The sequence below is a fragment of the Microcaecilia unicolor genome, chromosome 13, assembly GCF_901765095.1.
Source record: "Microcaecilia unicolor chromosome 13, aMicUni1.1, whole genome shotgun sequence".
Classification (NCBI taxonomy): Eukaryota; Metazoa; Chordata; class Amphibia; order Gymnophiona; family Siphonopidae; genus Microcaecilia; species Microcaecilia unicolor.
The window spans coordinates 102,212,477-102,232,891 of NC_044043.1; the positions used below are offsets into that span (position 1 = coordinate 102,212,477).

General features: G+C 42.9%; 1 protein-coding gene across 4 annotated transcripts in view; it reads right to left on the reverse strand.

Moving 5' to 3' along the window:
* Positions 1–743: 743 nt before the first annotated feature.
* The window catches only part of IGSF21 (immunoglobin superfamily member 21), a 448,408-nt gene continuing 428,736 nt past the window's right edge, over positions 744–20,415 (reverse strand). For 3 of the 4 annotated variants that reach the window (XM_030222236.1, XM_030222238.1, XM_030222237.1), the window contains exons 7-10: positions 14,950–15,035; positions 5,898–6,090; positions 3,780–3,818; positions 744–957 (exon numbers count right to left, since the gene is read on the reverse strand). In XM_030222236.1, the coding sequence (XP_030078096.1) occupies positions 884–957; positions 3,780–3,818; positions 5,898–6,090; positions 14,950–15,035 (392 nt within the window). In that variant the 3' untranslated portion in view covers positions 744–883. The remainder of the gene's footprint in view (positions 958–3,779; positions 3,819–5,897; positions 6,091–14,949; positions 15,036–20,415) is intronic. The other variant, XM_030222239.1, reaches the window with a different exon arrangement.

The following is a 20,415-nucleotide window of genomic DNA, read 5'->3' on the forward strand; positions in this document are numbered from 1 at the left end:
TCGGGTTGTTATGGTATCCACAATGAATATGCATGAGATAAATTTGCATGGACTACTTCCACTGTATGCAAATCCCTCTCATTCATATTCATCATGGGCATGCTGAAGAAGTGGATTGAGAAGCACTGTTCAATAAGTAAATATGAAACGTTAAATGTGAACCTGATCTCTCTGAGTACCTGTGACGGAATTGAATAACCTATAACTGGTCTTTGATGCTGACCCTGGAGGGAAGAACTTGCCTAACCAGGATTTCTGTTGTTCTACAGTAAATGTGGCTACCAGAACTTTCCTAGTGTCACCGCTGCACAACGTGCAAAGGAGAGGCTCAATGAAATCTCACTCTTCATAAGAAATGGATGAGTATCATAGTAGAGAGGGCTGGATTGTTATAGTTTTTGAAATATTGAGTGCAGGAAAGATTTGGTTTGGTGCCATCTGTTTTGGGGAGCAGGCGCAGTTGGCAGTTCATGGATAAGACTTTGCAAACTTGTATGACCATGTCTAGTGGTTCTCAGCCCAGTGCTGGGATCACGCTTAGCAAGCCCACAATGAATATGTATGAAGGGATTTGCGTACAAAGGAGGTAGTCCATTGTGTCTGTCGTAACCACTTCCATTCCCGCTACTGGTCTTCATAGTACCCCCCCCCCCCCCCCCCAAAAAAAAAAGAAGCATAAAACTCATGTTTGAACATCTGGTACCAACTTCTAAGAAAATGTGAGGGCCACACATCATTGTACATGGGGGAGGGAAAGTCATTTTATTTATTCGACCAAGGATGCCAAGACACAGATAACAAGACTGAAAGTACTTTAAAAAATAAAAGCATAAACAGATTGATGGAGAATGCTGTGCAGAGGGATGAAGGGAAGGTCCCGTTTTCACGTAGCCTTCAGTATCACTGTTAAGAGGAGTGTCCAAACTAATCCGTGAGTTTTGTGACTGGAAACCGAGCCTAAACAAAAGGGGAAAAGATGTGTCAGAGTCAGAGTGGTTGGACACCAAAAGGAAACCCACAACCTTTACAAACCTCACTGAAGCATCTAGAGAAATCCTATAAAGCAGAAACCGTGGGGTAGCATCGTAGAAAACAACATAGTCTACATGTGTTTTGGAGTTGTTCTCCCAAAAGAATACAATCTCTAGTTAGCAAGACCATCATCTTTTGTTATTTGACCCCCCCAGAAATGTATGGGAGACACACCTCTTGTTGTATATCTACACGCCGAGAAGGCGTACAGGGTGTGCCGTTCTTAAAATGCTGATAACAAAACATGGGGGCATGACTTTGTCATGAATGGTAACACTTTAAATTAGGAACAAGTCCTGTTCCATCAGATAACTATTACTCCAACCGAACACCAGAAGATAAAGAGAACCAGTTGGTCCTTAAGAAAACCTTCAGCCTGCTTCCATGTTGGGAATTGAAGGCTTTTGCCAGCCATCATATATTTCACTGAGGAATCACAGACCCTCCTCCCCTCGCCCCCCCCCCCCCCCAGTCTTTCTATGGACAGTCACGAGGAAACAAAAACTTTTGAAACCATGAAATCCAAAAACCTGCAAAAGTGCATGTGAAGCACAAATTAATCCAAGTGACATGGCGTGTAGCAGTAAACTGCCTTTCTCAAAGGGAGAATTCCATTTTTCCCTCCTTGCAGTATTCAAATACTTGTAGACCAGTGGATGGGGCCATGGGAGCCTGGGCCCCCCAAATGTCCTCTGGGCCCTTGGTTTTGCTGGCGGGGGTCCCCAACCCCCGCCAGCTGAAGCATTGTCCAGAGCCGGTCTCCGGCGCCGCCATGTTGCCTGCCCTGCTCTGTCTTCCTCTCACATCCAAATGCAACATTGAATATCCAGGAGGGGAGCAACTAACCATATAACGATAAGTGCCCAATTGCTACCATAAATATTGAAGACATAATAGAGGTTTATATATAAAAACAACCTTTTATGAATATACTAGTAAAACATGCCCGTTTCTTGCGGAAATGAAACAGGCGCTAGCACGGTTTCCTTCCGAACCTCCCTACTCACCCCTTCGGCATTCTGAAGGCAGTGTCCGCCATTGTTGCGGTCCTCGGCACGCCACCTTCAATCTGCTGTTTCGTTGGTTGTGAAGCCACTGACGCCATTGCTCCGCCCTCGACGTCATAACGTTTGACGCGAGGGCGGGGCCCCAACACAGTGTTTTTGGTGGCTTCACCACCATGAAGGCTTCGAACCGGAAGGAAGTGCCTGGAGGACCTGACAGTGACGTCAATGTTCTCAGAACGTTGAGGGTGAGTTTTATTATATAGGATATGAGGCTGGATGGAGTTAAAGATAGGATTGATTGATTCAGACACTTTTCTACAATTTTTATATTTCTACATTAGGTTATTAACCAGTTGGGTGAAAAGAGCACGGGTGTGTTGTTGTTCACACATTAAAATAGAAAACACGGAGAAGTTCTATGATTGAGTAGCTTGTCCACCCTTAGAGACATAAATCATTTTGGTGTAGTCTCGCTTGGGTGAGTTTATACTCTGAGAACTCTCCATTACTATACAAATTATTTCTTTATAGAGATTGGTAGTGTCTGGTCAATATTCTATCTATATTTTTGACTCCTCCCTATTGTACTCTGGTTTTTGGATATTTTGTATTTTGATTGGTACCAGGGATTTATTTTGGGATTGTTATTTTTGAACAGCTGATCTTCCCCTCACGTCCAGCATGCTTCTTTTAGTGAAACTGAGCATACAGGACATGAGGGGAAGAGAGAGCAGAGCAGGGCTGGAGACCGGCGCTGGAGAAGGCTTCAGCTGGCGGGGGGTTGGGGACCTCCGCCAGCCAAGTATTTGCTGGGGCAGTGGGTGGGGAACGGTAGGGCAGCGAGGCGGCATACCCAAAATGTGCCCCCCCCCCCCACCTCAGGCTCTGGCTCCCTCCCACCGCGAGGTCTGGCTACACTCCTGTTGTAGACACATTATAGATGTAGTACTTTGGACATCCCCAGACTTTTAATCATGGCAGAGCGAATATCGGTACTGCTCTGCGCTTCAGATCACGACAAGACCACCATTTCCACGGAATCAGAAAGAGCCAAATGTCAGTAAGTTTGGGCACAAGAGTCGAAAGTTTTAAGTTACAAATTATTTCCAACTGCAAGGAGCGAAAATGTCCCTTGTCCACAGTTCTGAAAGGAGCCACTAAGATCTTGCTGTCACGGAGGAACATATGAGCATTATTCTGTGACTTTAGCAGTGCACAGACAGACACATATGTGAAGTCACTGGCGGGACTGGTGACCTGAAAGAACATGCATGATGTATAAGACTGCATGAAAGGAACACTCAGTCCACTGATGCTGTATGAAGCCGACATTCAGCCAGTCGTATAGGGCAAAGTTGAGCAGACAAATATAGTTTGAGCTGAACATACGTTATGAAGTTAATTAGACACATTGTTTGGCCACAGTTACCCAGATAACATTTGTCGGCCAGCTCTGAATATCACATAAATGACCTCTAGAGCTGCCTCTTTTGCTCTAGTTAAATAGTTAAATAGTCAATACAGGTGAGAAGGGGGGGGGGGGGGGGGGGGGGGCACCGGCAAGCCATATACAAGGATTTAACCTCATTCTTTTATATGTGTATCTGTGAACCACCCAGAAATGTGAAAGTAGGTGGCTATGAATTCATTATACAAAATGAAAAATCTTTGTGAGCCTAATTTTATACGGGTTGTCATAAACACAGGTACGACAATGCTGATGGTCTGGTCTGGACTCACCGTTTGAATCCTCTGTTCCTCGTGGAAGATTAGGGTTCTCTATAAAACAAATACATAGATAGATAGATAGATAGATAGATAGATATATTTATATGCTACATTATACAGGCTAAATGGCTTCAGTCTTATCTGAATGCTTTATGGGAAAAAGTTTTCCAAACAGCCTCTTGACTTTTTCTGTTTGTTAATGGAATTCCATTTCCTTTTATTCTACATTGCTTAGATATGATGTTGATTAATAATACTTCATATACCATTCAATCTTAATTATTCACATCATTGTAGCATGCGTAGCTGAAGCTAATTTTTAAACAGACCATCCGCTGACTTCCTCATTGAAAAGCAGCGCAAAGACGGGCACGGAAAGCTGCCACGCCTGTTACCTACCACTGCTATTTTGTGCAGACGGGAAAGTGAGGAAAACTGGATGAACCTCCCCAGACCTAACCCCCTGCCCTCAGTGGGAGCACCTGTTTGGATGGAAGTCACACACACATTACACCCCTAAATGTTCTCAAAAGTTGCCTACTACTGGGGGAGGGGAGGAATTTTTAAACCCTTTCGCAGGCTTAAACTTTCTTTAATCGCCAAAAATGCCTGTTAAAACATGGCTAACACTACACGTGTCCTCAAGCAGAGTTTGCCCACTATTTTCAGATGGCCAATTTACAAAGATAAAATGTGCTTTGAAATTTGGTCTCTCAGGTTTAGTAAGAACAGACTAAGAATCAGAATTATTCCCCAAAAGGTCACAGTTCAAGGAACAGCTCATCAGAAAATAAGTTTTTTGATAAGAGATATACTTTTAGCCACATTTTAAATAGGTGTTCCTAGAGAATAAAAAAGCATACTCTTTCCCAGCAAAATCTCACCTGCACAGGTATTGTATATGTACATCTAGTTTTGCTCTCTACAGAGAGTTTAGAAGCTTCCCCACTGAAAAAAATAAGGGGGGAAGTTATCAACATGGGCAACCATTATGTGTGCTGTTTTAGCACAGGTCCCATTTTATGCAGTGAGACTAGTTACTAATAACTGTGGTTAACAGTAAAATAACACATCTTTAACAGTAGCCCATGTTGATAACTTCTTCCCTTCATTAAAGGAAAAAGAAATGTCTCTAGAAATGGAAATCACTGCTGTATGTAATAAAAGTGAGTCAAGTATAGGACAGCCAAGCCATTGCGACATCACTGATGAGGTTGGTGGAAAGAGACATTATGACATCACAATATCAGAATGAGCCAATGAAGCCATTGTGACATCACTGATGAGGTTGGTGGAATGAGGCATTATGACATCACAATACCAGCTCAATACCATACAAGAGAATGAAACTCTTCACACTAAGGGGGGAAGTTATCAACGTGGGCCACTGTTAAGATGGGCTATTTTACCACTAACTCGGGCTATTTTAGCACAGGTCCCATTTTATGCAGTGAGACCTAAGAACTGGGGATAACAGTAAAATAACACATCTTTAATGGGAGTCCATGTTGATAACTCTAGAAATCATAATCATAAATGTAATATTTTACAATATTGCTGTTTAACGCATGTTAAGTGATGAATATCATATATTATACCCTTAAGATAGGTTAGTGAACTCCATTCCTTTAGGAGGGAAATTTATCAACATGGGTTAACCTTAAGATGTGATATGCTACCACTAAATGGAGAACAAGCACGTTAAAATGGAAGCTGAAATTCTTCACTTATGGAAGTGTAGGTTGGCCTTTGTCCTAGGCCAGGGTAATGGGTGGGAGGTAGGCGGGTGGGTTAGTGATAATTTTAGCACTAATGCCCAGGTAAGACCTCTTCTAGAAACACCCTGGAGCCATCTCTTGTCTTACCCACCAGCTTTGTCCGCCTTCTGAATTCAGGAGGGTAAATTTAGGCAGTCGGTTCGGGGAAAGTTTATGAAAGCAGATACTTTACCAGTTAACTCCCAAAATTAGTTGGTTTAACCTTGTTGGATATCAGAATAGGCAGGCAACACAATCAGATGATATTAGAGATGGGCAAACACCCACGTTCGTGCATCCTTTCATTTTGAAGCAGCTTTCCCAGAAGGGACGTAAGAGGTATTGCCAACTGCAATCCCAAACTAATTCATACCAAAGATGATAAGCCTGGTGTGAGTGTCCGTGGAGCCCAGGGGGTTCTGAGCAGTGCAGCGGTACATGGAACCATTGAGCTCCGCTGGGACCCGTTCCAGGATTAATTCCTTGCCATCGTGCTCTGAACTGCCATCTAGTAACCGGCCACCCACGCGGGTCCAGGTAAACAAGGGCTCGGGGAAAACTTCACTCTAGGGCAATGCAGAAAAGAAATCCTGTTTAGTACAACTTACATTTACAGTCCCTCTGCGTTTACAGATATTAGCAGATTCATGAGGGAAAAGTCCAATCTGCTCACTGTGCCCGTCTGAACAGTTTTCTTTATAAATTCTATTCCTACTTGTTTAATAAAAATGTATATTATGCCAAGATACTGAACGCTCAGTAACTCACCTTTCATAGGAACATTGAATAACAGCACTATTTCAGAAATATAAATGGAACATACCTTACAGCAAAACAACAAACAAAACCTAATGAAAAATGCTTAATTTCATCAACTTATAGCCTAAGACTTTGGATTTTTGGCAAAAGGTCTGCAGAAGCTTTGATGTGTGAACACAGGACACTGACTGAATATGAAAATGAAAGAATTAAAGCCTGCAGTAATCTCGTTGCTTTCTCTAAGTACCTCACATTAGTCAAGAGAAAAGCAATGTGCATTTATTTGGAAACTGAATGAATAACGAAGTGAAACAGGCTGGATTCATTTCACAATGAAACAAAAACAAATGAAGTTAAATGCGTTTCTTATTTTGTTTGGATTCTGTTGGTCATGTCCTATTTGCAAATGTTGGACTGCTATTTGGAGATGGCAAGAGTTAAAACTGAAATGAAATAAATAAAAAAAGAGGACAACCCACTGAAATAAAATGAAATGAATCACCCCCCCCCCCTTCAATAAAAAACTGGGATTGTATTCAGAAGTATCACAGGTGCAGGAGGTAAAGCCTTGTGCTCATACGAAGCGCTGTTTCTCAGCTGTAGAAAAACATGGTTATTAAAGGTGCAGTAAAAGTCTGGCTTTTACCCCACTTTTAACTTTCTCTGAGATAGACTAACCTGTGGCAGTTCAGCACTGCAGATTAATCACTCCTGTGGTCTATGAATCTCGCTTACAGCTCTATTCACACTAAACCATGGCCCAGTAATCCCATTCCCAGCCACTTCTGAAAGAGACCAGCCAAATTGCAAAGAAGTCTGACACACCCCTCCTTCCAATGTGCCCACAAATCCATATCCCCCTCCTGATGTGCCCCCCCCCAGAAGATATCCCCAATCAATAGCCCCCTTTTTGGAAGTTCTCTCCAATCAAATTCACTCACCCCAAAGACCCCCCTTTTACTCACAAGCCCCCCCCCCTCCATCCCTTCTATAGGTCCCCTGTGCCTCCCTTACAAAATCCCTGGGGTATAGTGGGATCAGGTCAACATGGTACCAGAGATTCTTAATGGGAGTCTTCCACAAGTTGTGTTATTCATTTGCATAATAATGAGGTGTTGTGCATGCATTTGCATGTGTTGCATCTCATTACTGTGTATCTTCTGGTGCCTTAAGCTAATGTAGTGACGGCAGCTGGCCTTGCTGAGTTTAAAGGGGGCCTGGACAGATTCCTGAAGGAAAAGTCCATTGATCGTTATTAAATTTTGGGATTTTGCTAGGTTCTTGGGGCCTGGATTGGCCGCTGTCGGAGATGGAGTGCTGGGCTTGATGGACCTTTGGTCTTTTCCCAGCGTGGCAGTGCTTACGTACTTATGTACTTATGCTTATGTTGCGGGGCAAATAACCCGCACTGTGGCAGTAATACACCTTGATAATTTACCCTTCTAAACTGCTGAAAAGCAAAATATTTTCTGCCAATATTGAAAAGAAACTTATTCAAACACCAGCACCTGTTATGTGGATAAATGCTGCTGACTGGTCCAGTCACTGATCTGCAGCAATATTGGCTGATTAACAGCAATGAAAATGACCGCAGACACCCCGATACAATCATGACAGTGCTGGGAAGATCCAAGGCAGAGCTGGAAAATGTCCATATCACTATCTGATTAACTTAGGTTCATGGGATAGCGTCATTGAATGCTATGTTATGCTGATAACATATGCAGATATCCTCCGTTTACATATTCACCTGTTTATTTCTCACCTTTTCTTTGCAAAAGCTAATGGGGGGGGGGGGGGGAAGAGCTTTTGAAATATAAACCGATTATATGTTTGTTAAAACCTGCATTTTATTCCTAATATTTCAGAAATACTTTTCATTTTTGCCCATATAAATCCTGAGAAAGCAGAATATATTTCCTGTAGCCCACTGCCATGCAGCAGAGGAGCTAATTTAGAACGTGCTCGATGCAAATTTTCTGGGGTCATTTTCAAAGCAGAAACACACACATTCATTTTGAAAATACATTGGAAAAGTAAGTATATGTGTATTTCTGCTCTGACAACGACCCCAGGGAATTTCGGTGCATATATTTACACCGGCTGTTTTGAACCCTGCAGACATTGGGTTTCAATCACGATAACGAATGGGGAGTTTGCGTCTAATGATATCGTAAGACGGGATCTTTCTACATTATTGAATGATTGTAACCTGGCCACTGTAAATGCTGCATTGCATTAAGGCTCGAGTCTCACGTAAGCACGTACAATAATTTTTCCCATCACAGAAGATTCATGATTTGATTTAATGGATGATTTAGCTCATACGTCTTCCTTTTGAACACTATTGGTTTGTGTTTTTGCATTATAATTTAGAAAGTATGAATGCGAACACCACCCCCATCTGTAGAACACCTCTGCTCAGTCACAGGAACCTTGTTCAAATTCAAGCGTTTGCACTTATATACAGATGAAGAGATCCATTTTATAAAAACCTGTTTCTGCTGAAATGCTGTTTTCAACATATTTATGGAAATGCCTTTAAAATGGCCTTAGTTGAATAGTTTTTTTTAAATATATACATAGGAGACTTAGTCCTATCTGTAACACATTCATTCATTCATTTGAGTATTTACATAGACCTAAGCGGTTTACAGCTTCACTTTAAAGGTACTGGGTCTGTCCCTATTGGGCTCAAAGTCTAGGTCAGCCATTCCCAACCCATTCCTCACTACGCTTAGTCCCATCGGCTTTTCAGGATATCCACAATGAATATGCATGAGATAGATGCACTGCCTCAATTGCATGCAAATCTATCTCATGCATATTCACTGTGGATATCCTGAAAACCCGAGGAATGGGTTGGCAATGGCTGGTCTAGGTAGCACATTGTACTACTGTTGTACCTGGGGCAACAGGGTTAAGTGACCTGCTCAGGGTCACAAAGAGCTGCAGAGGGAATTGAACCTGGCTCCCCAGGATCTCAACCCACTGTCGACCATCAGGCAGCAGTGGGAATTGAAGCCGGTTCCCCGGTCCACAACCTGCTACACTAACCATTAGGCTACTCCTCCATTCTGAATGGGGTTCGGTGACAGGACATTCAACCATCCCCCAACATGAAACACTGAGGGGCTGATGAAAGGGTGGACGACTTTGTGCACTGGTTAGCTTGGCTTTTGCACAGTTGTGTGTGTGAGGTAACCACAGGCAAAGCCCTGCTTCAACACCACTATTACTACTACTACTAATAATAATCATTTCTATAGCACTACTAGACATACGCAGCACTGTCCACATTATATGCAGGTACTTTTTCTGTCCCTAGAGGGCAGCACTGTCCACATTATATGCAGGTACTTTCTCTGTCCCTAGAGGGCAGCACTGTCCACATTATATGCAGGTACTTTCTCTGTCCCTAGAGGGCTCACAGTCTAAGTTTTTGTACCTGGGGCAATGGAGGGTTAAGTGACTTGCTCAAGGTCACAAGGAGCTGCAGTGGGAATTGAACCCAGGATGCCAGGATCCAAGCCCACTGCACTAACCATTTGGCCACTCTTCCAACACCAGCACACAGCACATTTAAATCTATGCTAATGAAGCTAAATGATCTTAGGATGTGAGAGGAGGTGCACAATGCTAAGGCTGGTCACCAGATGGGACTGACAGGGTCATGGAGGGGGAGGACAGTGGGTGGAGGAGCCTGCACAGAAACAGCTCATTGAGGAGAGGGGCTGGCATACTGCCTACCAGTCAAGGCTTGATCCAGAGAGGGGCTGGCAGGAAACAGCTGCTCTGTGCTAGAGACCAGAAACGACAGAATCTGTGATTATACGAATTAGGTAGGGCCCTGAGCAGATCTTTATTCAATTCCTCATCATTCTAATGTACAACTTCCAAGGGAGAATTAGGTGACATCTTTCCATTTAATTTTCTGTGAATTGTTCACATGCGTTTGTTGCCGTATCGTGTAAAATCTAACTGAAGAACATATTTTTAAAAATTCTGGAATTTTGACCAGTTGTCTGTTTTAACTTCTATAAATGAGAATTTGGAGGCTCCTAAAGTTCTCTCTCGAATTTCAGCAGTTTCTCGAATAAAAAGTATTCCAGATGATACTCAGACCGATTCTGCCTGCTTAAATTGCCCGTGGCTGTCTACCCCCCCAGTATTCAGTGGCACTACCCAAATACCACGAGCTGCTGCGAGAGGTCGTGGCAGCCATTTACAGATCCCAGCTGCAAGGGGCAGGAGCGAGAAGCAGCTCCTGTCTCCAGTGCCCCCACTAGGGCCACCAGTGATACAAGTAGGCCCAAGGGGCCTACCTTGACCTTAGGCAGGGGTGGGGGGGGGGAAGGGCTTTGATTCTTGCGGGCTGGGAGTAGGAAGGAGGGGGATCGGGGCTTCTTTAAATTTACAATATAGTTATGCGGATCCCGGGCTCGCATTAATGTCTTATGTGGGCCCCAGTTGAATGTTGGCTGGGACCCGCATAGGCTCCGGCGGCCATCCCACCAAACTTAGCCCCCAATATTCAGTGCTGGTGTCTGACACATGGCCCGGGACTGAATATTGGAGCTAATTTAGCTGGCGATGGTAAGAGTTTAATGAAGTGCTGTCCACCGCTGGCCGAATATCGACAGGATTATGTTTTGGGTTTTGGTTTATGTTTTTTTCGGTTCCTCTTATCTGTAAATCACTTGTTTGGCTATATCAACTTCCTGAGGACTTGCCAACTGCAGTACCTGGGGTATAAAGGTATCCCTCAGAATAGAAGAAAAGAAAAGCCGTGCCAAGTCAGCCTGAGGTCCAGCCAGCCCAGGTCCCAAGGTATGAACTCACAGGGGCTCATTCATTAGGCTGTGTTAAGCAGCTAGCATGGGATTTACTGTGCGTTAAATGTTATCGTGAACCTGTGCTAACATCTAACACGCATTAAAACAGCCAGGGTGGTTTAAAACAGCTGCTTAACATGATTTTCATCATCTCTCTGCTTACTTTTTGAGGTCCACGTTTATCTTCCTCTCCTCCCTCTCTTGACAAGCTCTCCATTCTGTTGGCAGCGTTATGCGTTACATCTTTCCCTCTTATTGTCTCAGGGACCTTAATCTCCCTCTTTCTAATGAAGCTGGAATTTCCTTTGCCTCCTTGGTAATTTTGGTTACCTGCAACATATTACCTTGCCAACCCACAGCCAGGGTCATACCTTCAATCTGGTTTTTTCTCTATCCTCCTCATCTCTTTCTGCCCCACTCTCCCTTACTCTGACCATTACCTTATGATCTTTCTTGCCCTGCTCCCATATCTTCTCCCCAGGAGAACAAGGACTCATATTGACTCTGAGAAGATAGGCCAGCAGCTTCTTTCAATCCCAGCCCCTCAGCCTGATCCTCCACTAGACATCAGGTGTCCTCCCCCCCCCCCCCCCCCCCCCCCATGCCTCTCTTTCCTCAGTTACTTCTCCTAAGTATATCTCTGGAGGAGTTTGAAAATATTCTCTTTGATTCTATCCAGGCTTCTATTTACTTAAAAAGCAGGTTCATTATGCAAAGCACCTATGGCACAAGCATGGTTCCCTGTGCAGACATTATACTTTTCACATCAAATATAGAGAATTCCAAATGCAAAATGTTTGATATTTTACATGTGTCATCTCTGCATCTTGTATTTTCTTGATTATGTTTTAATTCATGTATTCTGGTTAATGTTTTTTATTGCTTATATGTCTTCCTTTTGTAACATCCTGATATATGCTCAGTGGTTTATTTATTGTTACCGAGCCTTGAATTCCTTTTGGGAGAATTGGCAAGTTATAAGAACTTGATAACATAACAAAATAGGTGAGAGTGGGGATCGTTGCAGAATCCTGCAGAACCATCTCCATTCCCTTGATCCCTCTCCTTTCCAATTTACTCTCATTGTACATTTCTTTAAAAATCCCTCAAACCACTGTAACATCTTATTAGACAAGTCAGTTAGGTCATTTATATGTCATAGTTGACTAAATCAAAAGCAGCCATCAGTTCTAACTGCATTACAAAATATTGAAGTTTTTATCTAATGAAACTTAATTCTTTCACTCCCACTCATAATTCAATCCGTGGGCTACAGCACATTGTCATGCTCATGATGTCCAGATCGTCGGCTCCTCATCAGACATTTTCCCCCTTAACACCTGTCTGCAACCAGGTCCCCTCTAGGTTTAGTGATAACTGGTTATTTCTAAATTCCTCCAAATGCACAATCCATCTACTTTCTGAATCCTCACACCATCTGTCCCTCCGTTATACAGAGCTGCCCTTTTACCAATCAGGAAAGTTTGCATACTTAAGAGTCATTTTTCAATCTAAACTTACCTTTAAAGCACAAACTGATTGCTTGATGTTGGTCGAAACTGAAGCTGAAACTAAAACTGGCCCTGAATAGGAATAGCCCCCACTCCCACAGTTATACACCCCAAACAGAAGGGGCTCCCTCCTCATAGGTCCCTCCTGGGTCTATCTTACCACCCTGGTGATCGATTGGTGAGTAAGGGCATGAGCAATCCCCAACTGCTCCCTCCTATGCCATCTCCACAGTCAAAATTCCTGCTGCGACTTCCAGCAGTGTTGCAAGATTGTCATTTGAGGTCTTGGCAGCCAGTTTGACTGCAGAGACTGCCCAACTAGCCATTAGACCACCAGGGTATGGTAGAGCCCTACAGGTGGGTCTGGGAGGGGAGGCTTCTGTTAAAGGGGAGGGAGGGAGGAAGTGAGAGCTCTTTTAGTTTGGGGGTATAGCGTAATAGTTTCAGTTTCAGCCAAAACCTGAATTGAATTTCAGGCTGGTTTTGGCACTGAAGCCAAAACTGAACCCCAAATTTGGTCGGCCTCTACTCTTTGTATCCCCTCAAATGCCTCTAACTGGTGCGATCTATGGCTGTTAAACTACTACACAATGTCCGTTGCACAGATCATGCAACCCCTTTACTGGTTCTTAAATGTGCCCTTGTGTTGAAGAATCTTACATTGCAGTCCCACAGCTATTTAGCTGATCTTCTTACCCCTTAAATCCTATCTCAGGCTTTTCGTTCTTCCCAGGTGGCACTCCTTGCTCTTCCCCTGCCACCCCATCTCTGACAATGTCTTTAGAGACACTGCTTTCTGTTAACTTCTGCCCATGTCTCTGGAACTCCCCTCCCTTGGATATTCATCTTGAGCCCTCCTTCCTCAAATGTTAAAACTGGTAAAGTCCTGGCTGTTTCACCCACATTTGGATGATTTCCTACCTCATGATTTTCATTTGTTTGTAGTGCTCCCCTCTTCTTGCTGTGCCTTCTCTGTCACTCCCATATTCATTCCTCTCCCTCACTTCTCCCTTTGTTTTCTACTTGTACCTTTTGCTTTCCCCATTATCTTTCCCTTCTTTACTTTTACCAAAATTGTTAAGTTTTAATTGTAAAGCACCCTGCAGTACTCTAGTATAATTAGCAGTATATGCAGTATCTGGTAATGAATGAATAAATAAATAAGTTAGTCTGCTCTTAGTTGTTCTTCTCTGGCTCCATCTGCTGGCAGATGGGACATAACCCACTTATCTGAACTGGTCTGGCATGGATAATAAGAAATACCTTATTAATTTCTCCTCTTGTGGAAACAGCTCATGGTACTTAATATATGCTGCAGCCTGTGTAAACTACAGTGTGCAGTTTGGCCCGTTCTCCACACATATTCTGTCCAATTCCTGCCTCCTAACACGACATGCAAATTACAGTTGACTGACATGACAGCATAATAGAAGATACTGCGCTAGTGCATCGTATGTTAACATGTGTGTTAACTGCTTAACACACTTTCATGAAAGGGCCCCTTTGAGACTCGGTGGAAACATTTGTAGGTAATAGGATCATAGGATGAAGGTGAAAGGGGACAGATTTGGGACTAATTTCAGGAAATATTTCTTCTCAGAAAGGGTGGTGGATGCGTGGAACAGCTTCCCAGTAGATGTGGTGGAGGAAAAGATGGTATCAGAATTCATGAATGCATGGGTCAAGTACAGAGGATCTCTAAGGGAGAAAAAGGGAATGTAGAGATAAACATTTGTTCTCGGATTCTATATAGGTCACCCAAAGTTGGGTCTTTATCTGCCACCATTTTCTCTGTTTATAAAGTATCTATGGACCCATCTGAAACCGACTCATTATAAGGTAAACAATCCCTGTGGGTAATTTCAGGTCAATGGGTTGGTCACAGTTATGATAGCAGTGGAAAACTCACCGGCTTTCTCCATGTGTAAATTTTCAGTTGGAAATCATACACAGTTTTTATAAGCAGAGCTACATGGTTTACTCTGATTTTCACCCTTTGTCCTGATTCATCTTAGTGCCCACCATTTTCGCTAGGCAGATTGAATGATGACATTAGAATGGGAGAATTCTTGGAGGTACAGAATGTCCTGCTATAGATTTTGCCATATAGCTAAGATATTAATTTTGATGATGTACTTAAATTCTGAAGTATTAATAAAGAATTAATAAAGTGAGGTTGTGGATTGTAAAAGAAATCCTGTCAGAATGTTTTATTGCCCTGGCAAATTCTCTATTTCACAATACTCCCCCCTTTAGGCAATTCTCACAACTGAATATTGACCTCATGAATATGTCAGTCCTTGTCATGAATGTGGATTACCTGAAACCCATGGACAGCAATCCGAACGGTGTCCCCAACACGAACTCTGGTTGGTGTCGTCAAGATTTTAGGGCCCTTTGGAGAAGCTACAGATTAAAAAAAAAAAGTGAGGGTCAAGGTTGTAAATCTTTCCATATTCCATCTATCTGAGAAGCAGCAGGCACACGGTATTGGAGAAAAATGACTTGGTCTCTGCATGCATGAAGACTAAAAGCCTAAACCAGTCAGTCCTTCTCAACTAGCGATTGCATGGGGACAACATTTTCACCCATTCCCGCCCATCCTCGTTGGAATCTAACCCATCCCTACTGATCCGTTCCCACCAGTAATCTCCTCTATCCCTGCCCGTCGCCTGTATTAAAATAACATGACTTGTGGTAAAATAACCCAACTTAACAGTAGTCCATATTGATAAATGGGGATTTCAGTGCTATTAACCATATCCATTCATTTTTTTAGTGCTATTATAATTGCTGGGCTGGTACTTCACTTCTGCAGGAACCCCACAGGACCTGCATCCATCCCCACGGACCTGGATGGGATACCCATGGGAGTCCCGTGGACCTGGAGGGGATCCCCATTCCCATGCACCTCTCTATTCTCAACATAAGCAGGAGCATGAGCCTGAGGAGCAAAGGTCTGGTCAAGGACGACACTTATAAGGACAAAGTGTGGCCCTTGTACATGTTCAAATTAGTAATAGTTTAATAGACTTGATATACCACCTTTTGACAATTATCTAAGTGGTTTACAATAACAATGGGAAAAAAATGCCAATTAAAATAAGAACCCAATAGAAAAGGCCAAACTCTCCACACAAAACCAGCCTGTACAGAAAGAGTTAAGAACAGAATATTACAATTCTAATGCAAAAGTCTTTTGAAAGAAATGTCTTCAATCTCCCCTTAAATAGTGTAAAGGATTTTTCCTGCCTTAACTCCAGGGGGAGTTGATTCCACAATACAGGTGCTTTCCAATAAAAAGCACTTTTCCTAGTAGCTGTCAACCTAGCTTGGGCATTCCCCGGGACCACTAATAAATTAGTAGCCCCCTGACCTCAAGGCCTTCCCTGGTACATATGACCTTACCAATGGAACCAGAAAGCCAGGAACCTCTTCATACAAAACGTTATGCACAAGGATGAAAATGTTGTACAAAGACCTAAATTCCACTGGAAGTCAATGGAATTGCAAGTATAAGGGAGTCACCCACTCTCTGGCTCCAGCCCCTCCCAACAGTTGAATAGCAGAATTCTGCAGCGATCTCAGATGATGCAACAAATACCCAGGCAATCCAAAATATACTACATTACCATAATCCAAGCGGGCAATTAGAAATGAATGCACCAGCATATGTAAAGTGGCAGTGTCAAAATAAGATCTTGCTGCCCTCAACATATGCAAACAGCAACCCCCCCCCCCGTATCACTCTCGATATATGATACTTACAACGCTACTCACTGTCAATAATTACCCCCAAGTATGGGTAGGAATCACTCAATCCTACCTTCCCTTACAGAAACTAAGGAACTATAGACAGACAAGGAAGATGACCAGACAGACAGTACAATCTCGTCTTTTCCACACTGAGCACAAATTTATTTCTCTGCAACCAAGATGCAATCATTACCAAACACCCATCAATAACTGACCTCTTCAATGCTTCCTTAGAGTATGGAGTGATCCTGGAGGACTGAAGAAGGGTGGATGTGATCCCTCTGCTCAAGAGTGGTAGTAAGGGTGGGAGTGGGGCCGGGAATTACAGACCTGTTAGTCTGACCTCGGTGGTGGTGAGTAAACTAATGGAAATGTTTCTAAAGAGGAGGATTGTGAGGTTTCTAGAATCAAATGGACTGCAGGGCCCGAGACAGCGTGGTTTCACTAGAGGCAGGTCATGTTAGACAAATCTGATTGATTTCTTTGACTGGGTGACCAAACAGTTGGATATGGGAGGGGTGCTAGATGTGGTGTACTTGGATTTTAGCAAAGCCTTTGACACAGTTCCACCCAGGCAACTGATAAATAAACTGAGTGTCCTTGGTGTGGGCGCTAAAGTGACTGACTGGGTTAAAAACTGGGGTAGTGGTGAATGGAGTTTGCTCTGAGGAAAAGATGTTATCAGTGGTGCACCACAGGGATCGGTCCTTGGGCTGACTCTTTTTAACATCTTTGTGAGTGATATTGTGGAAAGACTTTCTGGTAAAGTTTGTCTCTTTGCGGATGATACCAAACTTTTTAATAGGGTAGATACCCTGGAGGACATGGATAGCATATGGAGGGATCTGGCGAAGCTTAAAGATGGTCCAGCAATTGACAACTCAGATTTAATGCTAAAAAATCCAAGGTTAGGTTGCAAAAATCCAGGGGAAAGGTATAGTTTAGGGGGTGAAGTACTTCTCTGTACGAAAGAAGAGCAAGACTTAGGGTGATTGTGACTGATGATCTCAAGGTGCCAACCAGGTAAGAAAAGGTGATGGGTCAAAGCGAGCACGATGCTTGGGAGTATAGGGAGAGGAATGGCCAGCAGGAAAAAAGAAGCGATAGTGCCCTTGTATAAGTCTCTGGTGAGGCCCCATTTAGAATACTGTGTGCAATTCTGGAGACCACACCTACGAAAAGATATAAACTTTCTTCACATTAGTCGCCTTACTTTCGAACTCTTCTTACTCTCTTACCTATCTATATGTTCCATCTTTGCTTATACCCTTCACTATCAATTAAAATGTTCTACTACATATTGCGTTGACATTGTAAGTAGTAAACTATGCCATACTTTGTATTTTTATTTGGATATTTTTACTGCTGTCATTGCCTATTGTTCATGTTTGATCTATTCTTACTGTACACTGCCTTGATTGCATTTCTTCAAAAAGGCGGTCAATAAATCCTAATAAATAATAAAAATAATAATAAATAAATAAACAGGATGGAGTCGGTCCTGAGGGCAGCTACAAAATTGCTCAGTGGTCTCTGTCATAAAGCATATGGGGCCAGACTTAAGAATGTCAGGGCCCCTTTCACCAAGCTGTGGCAAAAGGGGGCCAGTAATGGCATCGCTGCGTGTTTTACACGCACGCCAAGGCCCCCTTTTATCGCAGCTGGTAAAAGGGAAGTCTCGCCTTCCTGCAGGAAATGGCTATGCGGCAGGTCAAGCTCTTGCCACGCAGCCATTTCAGGGTGGAGCCCTTACCACCATCCTTTGAGGTGGTGGTAAGGGCTCCTGTGTTAACTCGGCGGTAACCCGGGTACACTCTGGTGCTACAAAAATAAATACATTTTTGTAGCACCGGAAATGACGGCACACTAGGGGTGGGAAGTACCACCAGGCTGCTGCTGTAGCCCGGCAGTACTTCCTGTATAGTGAGCAGTAAGCCCGCATTGGGCTTATCACCGCTTAGTAAAATGAGCCCTCAATGCATCCAATTTTTCCTTTTCAGGTAGCCAGCTTTGGAATGCTTTACCAAGACTTATCCATACTATTAACGGCCTTTTGCCCTTCAGGAAAGCACTGAAGACCCATCTCTTCAAGATAGCCTACCCCAACAATTCAACCTAACCATAGCTTGCCCACATGATTCTTATTGACATTTGTTTTTACATGGACCATGCTTCCCATTATCCTTTTTGCTACCCCATATCCATTCCTTTTTATCTTCCTACATCTACCTCCTATACACTCAATTCCTTCTGCACCCAATCCCTCATGTTTAATTTTTTTATCCATTAACCCTATTAATTTTGTGTTCATTACAAACTGTATATTCTTCTTACAAATTTGTAATTCTTTATATTGTTACTATCCTGCTTATAATCGAACGAGAAAAATGCCCAAGTTCCGACCTAAATCGGGAGATGGACGTTTATCTCACAAAAACGAATAACGCGGTATAATCAAAAGCCGAACTTGGACGTTTTCAACTGCACTCCACCGCGGAAGCGTACAAAGTTGACGGGGGCGTGTCGGAGGCGTGGTGAAGGCGGGACTGGGGCATGGTTATCACCCGAACAGAGATGGGCGCCTTTCACCATAATGGAAAAAAAGTATGCGTTTGGAGCTAGAATTTAGGGCACTTTTCCTGGACCCTGTTTTTTCACGAATATGGCCCCAAAAAGTGCTCTAAATGACCAGATTACCCCCAGAGGGAATCGGGGATGACCTCCCCTGACTCCCCCAGTGGTCACTAACCCCCTCTCACCACAAAAAAATGATGTTTCACAACTTTTTATTTTCACCCTCAAATGTCATACCCACCTCCCTGGCAGCAGTATGCAGGTCCCTGGAGCAGTTGTTAGGGGGTGCAGTGGACTTCAGGCAGGTGGACCCAGGCCCATCCCCCCCCCACCTGTTACAATTGTGCTGCTTAATGCTTATTAGTCGTCCAACCCCCCCAAACCCACTGTACCCACATGTAGGTGCCCCCCTTCACCCCTTAGGGCTATAGTAATGGTGTAGACTTGTGGGCAGTGGTTTTGAGGGGGATTTGGGGGGCTCAACACACAAGGGAAGGGTGCTATGCACCTGGGAGCTCTTTTACCTTTTTTGTTTGTTTTTGTAAAAGTGCCCCCTAGGGTGCCCGGTTGGTGTCCTGGCATGTGAGGGGGACCAGTGCACTACGAAACCTGGCCCCTCCCACAAACAAATGCCTTGGATTTATTTGTTTTTGAGCTGGGCGCTTTCATTTTCCATTATCGCTGAAAAACAAAAACGCCCAGCTCACAAATTGTCGAATAAAACATGGACGTCTATTTTTTGCAAAAATACGGTTCAGTCCGCCCCTTCACGGACCCGTTCTCGGAGATAAACACCCATGGAGATAGACGTTTTCGTTCGATTATGCCCCTCTATGTAAGCCGCATTGAGCCTGCCATGTGTGGGAAAGTGCGGGGTACATATATAATAATAATAATAATATGTAGACTTTGGCAGAAAGGCGGGAGAGAGGGGATATGATAGAGACGTTTAAATACCTCTGTGATATTAATGTACAGGAGGTGAGCCTCTCTCAAACTAATTTATTTATTTGTGACATTTATATCCCACATTATCCCAAACAAGCTTGAGTTCTATGTGGCTTACAATAAACAAAGAATAAAATAATAATAATAATAATAATAATAATAATATAAGAAGTAAAAATAATAACAATAAAATAAAAAAAATACAAATAAAAATAATAAAATAATAAATAATATAAAATAATAAAAATAACAAAATAATAATAATTAAAAATGTAGGATACATAATAAAAGAAGAATGCATAAGAAAGTAATTTGTTGTAAGAATCCAATTTTACAATACAGTATCATAAATGTACTGGGATAGCTATAGATGTTTAACATTTGGAAAATCTATTATGAATGAGAAATTGTACATGAAGCAAAGAGAAGGTTAATGGTAAATAGAGTAATAACCAAGTCAAGTAATAATTAGTAATAATAATTTAAAATGAAGAAAAACTCTGGAATG